The sequence below is a fragment of the Macadamia integrifolia genome, chromosome 3 (assembly GCF_013358625.1).
Source record: "Macadamia integrifolia cultivar HAES 741 chromosome 3, SCU_Mint_v3, whole genome shotgun sequence".
Classification (NCBI taxonomy): Eukaryota; Viridiplantae; Streptophyta; class Magnoliopsida; order Proteales; family Proteaceae; genus Macadamia; species Macadamia integrifolia.
In genome coordinates, this window is record NC_056559.1 from 7,664,554 (window position 1) to 7,668,865 (window position 4,312).

The 4,312-nt window shown below is 39.6% G+C and overlaps 2 protein-coding genes across 4 annotated transcripts in view; one reads left to right on the top strand and one right to left on the bottom strand.

Annotated features, from left to right (window-relative positions):
* LOC122073590 (acyl-CoA-binding domain-containing protein 3-like) overlaps positions 1-784 on the top strand; it is a 4,619-nt gene extending 3,835 nt beyond the window's left edge. The window contains exon 5 of the mRNA XM_042638184.1: positions 467-784. Within this exon, the coding sequence (XP_042494118.1) occupies positions 467-478 (12 nt within the window). The 3' untranslated portion in view covers positions 479-784. The remainder of the gene's footprint in view (positions 1-466) is intronic.
* A 2,119-nt stretch (positions 785-2,903) lies between these two features.
* Positions 2,904-4,312, bottom strand: part of LOC122073591 (probable prolyl 4-hydroxylase 9) — an 8,887-nt gene continuing 7,478 nt past the window's right edge. The window contains exons 8-9 of one of the 3 annotated variants that reach the window (XM_042638188.1): positions 3,364-3,465; positions 2,904-3,239 (exon numbers count right to left, since the gene is read on the bottom strand). In XM_042638188.1, the coding sequence (XP_042494122.1) occupies positions 3,379-3,465 (87 nt within the window). In that variant the 3' untranslated portion in view covers positions 2,904-3,239; positions 3,364-3,378. Of the gene's footprint in view, positions 3,256-3,363; positions 3,466-4,312 lie in introns of all 3 variants that reach the window. The other 2 variants (XM_042638186.1, XM_042638185.1) reach the window with 2 other exon arrangements.

Below are 4,312 nucleotides of genomic sequence, written 5' to 3' on the forward strand. Positions count from 1 at the left end.
AAAAAAAAAAAAACTCTAACAGGCATATAAAATGAACAATATCTATGCAAATGATCTGTCAATATGAAAATTTTATGGCTCAATATGTTTTGCCTGTCATTTCCACATATATTCTGTTTGACAAGATCCATTGGCTGATGAAAATGGAAAATATTTTATATGTTTTTATATGCCGTTCTTGAGTGAATATTGAGTTAGATGTGAATAGTTTTTGCTGCTCAGATTTTTTTTGACCTCTTCCATTGCCCTTGTCTTCATCTTCTGACTTCTATGACTAACCACAAATTGGAAATGTGAAACATGAAGAAACAAAAAATATACCAACTTTACTATTATGATAGTTTATTATGGTATTGTCTGGTACGTGGTTTAAATTCAAATCATCAAAACTGTTATTACTAAAAGAAATCATCAAAAGAATATTCATCTAGCATTCTCCTTGACATGTTGCTCTGAAAAATTTCAGGACAAATTATGACAGCACTAATCCAATGTGGTGGCCTGCCAACAACCCCAGGAGACATTCTCATGGGCTTTTCCTGATTGGAAACAGGGCTAATCCCAATTATAGAAGTATGGGAGTTTCAAGTTTGTTCGCAGGCCTGGAGGCTGTTATGCTGCTTATACAAAGGTTGCAGTTGCCCTAAATAATATTATTATCATGTTTTTAGGGGGTCAAGATAATTCATATTGTGTATATATGCATCTGGTATTCGTTTGGCAGACTGGTCCTTGTGTAGTTGAAGAAAAATAATAACATTTACGTGGACGTAGTCTTTATTTAGTTTGTTCTCTGCTCTCTCTCTCTCCCTGATCAAAGTTGTTGAACTTGTATTGTCATGGTTGTCTTGTGGCGTTGACATTTACCAACTTAGGTGTGAGAAAGTGAGAAACCAAGATTCCCACGGTGGCCAAGATGGTGGCACCCAAGGTTAGCGAATTTGTTTTATTTTTGACTTTGGAGTGGGGGAGGGAAAGCTACAGGCCCCAAAACTTCGACCCTTCTTTCTAAATGGGGTACCTGGGGCAAAGACAAGAACCGCTTTGTGGATGAGCTACGCTCACGCCCATGACCAAAATGTCAGAGAGCCACCATTGAAACCATTTTTTATTAGACACAACCCTGTTTTCAGCATTTATGCTGTTCCCATTTCACCTCCCATCGCTGCTACAGGGATTGCTTTTGCTATCTTTTGTAGTGTAGGTTCAAATTTTCACCCGCTGTACTAAAAAGTGGGGTTTTCTTTGAATCCAGCCTCGTTGATTTAGACAATTACTTGTGCAATAATTTGATAGGAACAACCATGGGGCATGAGGAAAATGGATGAGCTATTCAGAGTTCAGACAAGCACCTAGTCGCATGTGTCAGCCTTCAGTATCTGTTTTTTCTATTTTTAAATATATCTTTCTTTATCCTTATAAGGATAAAAGGTGGTACAGATGTTAGATGCGAGCAGCGGATCTTAAATCAGGCACATGTGTGAGGGGAGGAAGGCGTTTTCTGTGATTAGTAAATAATTTCCACAATTTAGGAAAAGAAATACCTAGAAAAGACCAAGCCAGTAAAATTTTTAGAAGTCTAACCCCGAGATGGCAATCCAAGGTCACAACTTAACTATTTCTTATATTCTATTTAAGAGGGAGAAGGTGGGAGTAAGTCACTTATTTTTGAAAGAAAAAAAACAAAAAAAAGATAAGTTTTCCTTGTAAAAACGTTCCACAAACTTATAATGAACACTTATTTTCCAGACAATGTTTTGCAGTTGCTGGTGCAAGTAGATGTTAAATTAATATTGTTTCCCTATCCACACCACCCAACCCCCAGCTACACGATCTGTAGCACAGCACCGCAACTTAACACGTGTAAATTTTTAATCAAATGGCTTGAATTGTTGAGAATGTAGAGAATGCGACGGACATGCAATACATTGATTATCAAACCAAAAGAGATCGTTTTCACCATATATCACTGCCGGTGACCTCTCCCTCACGGTGTACAATCGATCTAGGAATCCGCCCATTCTCAATCTCCGAAGCCAGATCCAAAGGCATACTATCCAAAGACCTCCCTACTTCACAAGCTCCAGAATCCCCTCCCCCTTTTTCGTATCACCGGCTTCCTCTCCTTCATCACCACCACCTCCCCCACCACTATATTTTCCACCATTTCCACTATTGCTACCGCCTCCGCCAGAAAAGAGCGCAATCAAGGGATTTTGCCTCTGCTTCTCCTACCGTTTCAGTGGGAGGCAGAGATTGAGGTTTTGGAAGCAGCAATGCGGCCAAGAGAGGAAGGAGAAGCAAATGATGAACGGTGGTGATTGGACTTGGCGAAGCCGATAGAGCATGTCAACAGTTTGAAAGTAGCAGTGATCACCATTGACTTGTTCTTCTCTTTCTTGTTCGTTCTCTCAGACCAAGTCTCAGAGAGGTTTAAATCTTGTGCATCACTCGTTCTCTGACTTGTTTGTTCTCCCTTGGTAGTGAGGGAGAGATCGCCGGCTGTGAAATATTGTGAAAACGATCCCTTTTAGTTTGATAATCAGATGAACCGCATGTCCATCGCACTCTTTACGTTCTCAACAATTCAGGCCATTTGATTAAAATTTTACACGTGTCAAGCTGTGGTGCTGTGCTACAGATTGTGTAGCACTACCCTGTGCTACAGACGAGTCCAATCCCAATTTTTCTGGACTGTCTCAAGGTCTCAATGGCCCAGCCTGAATCTAGTCCAATTTATTTGTTCCATGGTAGTCCAGTTCAAGCTGATCTCAGACTATACCCCATGAGAGGCTGTCATTCAGGTTTATAATTGCACAATAATGGAACGGGCTTCACGTTTACCCTATTTAAAATTCATTGACTGCACAATGCACCTTGTCACTAGACTCACTACACAGATATTGTAAAAAGCACATTTGGTGTCATTTGCTATAATGCGAACCTGACATGGCTGACCTCAATGTCACTAGACTCTCTACACAGATATTGTATATAGCACATTTGATGTCATTGCTATAATGTGAACCTGACATGGCCGACCTCAATGCTCCCCTCCAATTGCATGTAATCTCAAAGCAATCTTTTTTCCAGTGCAACTCGAATTGAATCCAGTACAATTAATTAACATTCCCCATCACCAAAATACCTCTCTTTACATTATCGCATGATGAAAGCTTTGAAAGTGAGTGATTAAAGATGCGACGATTCTGCAAATGTCAAGCTCCACAGTTGTGTCCCTAAGGAATAATCTGACTATTATGATATTAGCAGAGTAATCTTTTAAGCATCATATCACTGATACAATCGGCGAAGGGAAGCAAAATAGATTATGGGAAAGAATGTAAGAATCAAAGTGCCTACCAAATGAACACACATTCATTCTTCTTGGTCTTGATTTCTGATCCATTTCGTCGCTACCCATTTTTCCCCTTCAATTACTGGACAACTCCCATGAAGTGATGTCTGCATGTTGTCAACCCAATGCTGAAGATGAGGAAACTAGAAACAGAAATGCAACATTGTATGCTGCATATAATTGCTTCAATAGAATCAAGATCATTATCTTAAAATCTGTACCGAGTGAACAAAGAGAGGAATCATTGAAAAAGTAAGGAGAAAAAGATAGCATGGCATTGGAGTTCCTTGTCATTCTATGTTTTAACTCACATTTACCCCACTACATTCCATCTTACATCTCCAACAAAAAAGAATTTATGACTAGGGCAGACAGTGAAAGCAGAGATGAGCACCTATAGACCAAATAGACCTAAAGAACAAAAACATACAAAATTAAATACAAGCAAGAGAGAATCAAGAGTGCATAATAAGCTAAGGTCCTACGAGAATCCTTAGCATATGCATTGCCTCCACGGCAAATGCATCAACTAGTGTTGAAGATCATTCGCTTCCTAGAGGAGACGAGATAAACCATGGTACTCTACTCATCAGACCATACCCACCACACACAATGGACTACTCCCCCCTTGATCACTATGCTCTGGCATTAAGCTCCTAACACTTTGTATTCAAAACCAACAGGGTATTGCAACTTACCAGGATTGGGAACAATCCACTAACAGACACTTTCACTTAAATGGAGATACTACCACCATCATGCTCCATAATACTATGTTCATGAACGACCAGACTGAAATTATGACCTAATGTTTGGGATATCGTATGGGTCCGTAACTAAAATGGTACCCATCAATGAGTGAGGTCAAACCAATCAATAAGTTGAAAACGGATCCCATTTTCTGCTATTTTATCCCAAGGATACTGCTATAACCTACATGCAACAACCATCCAC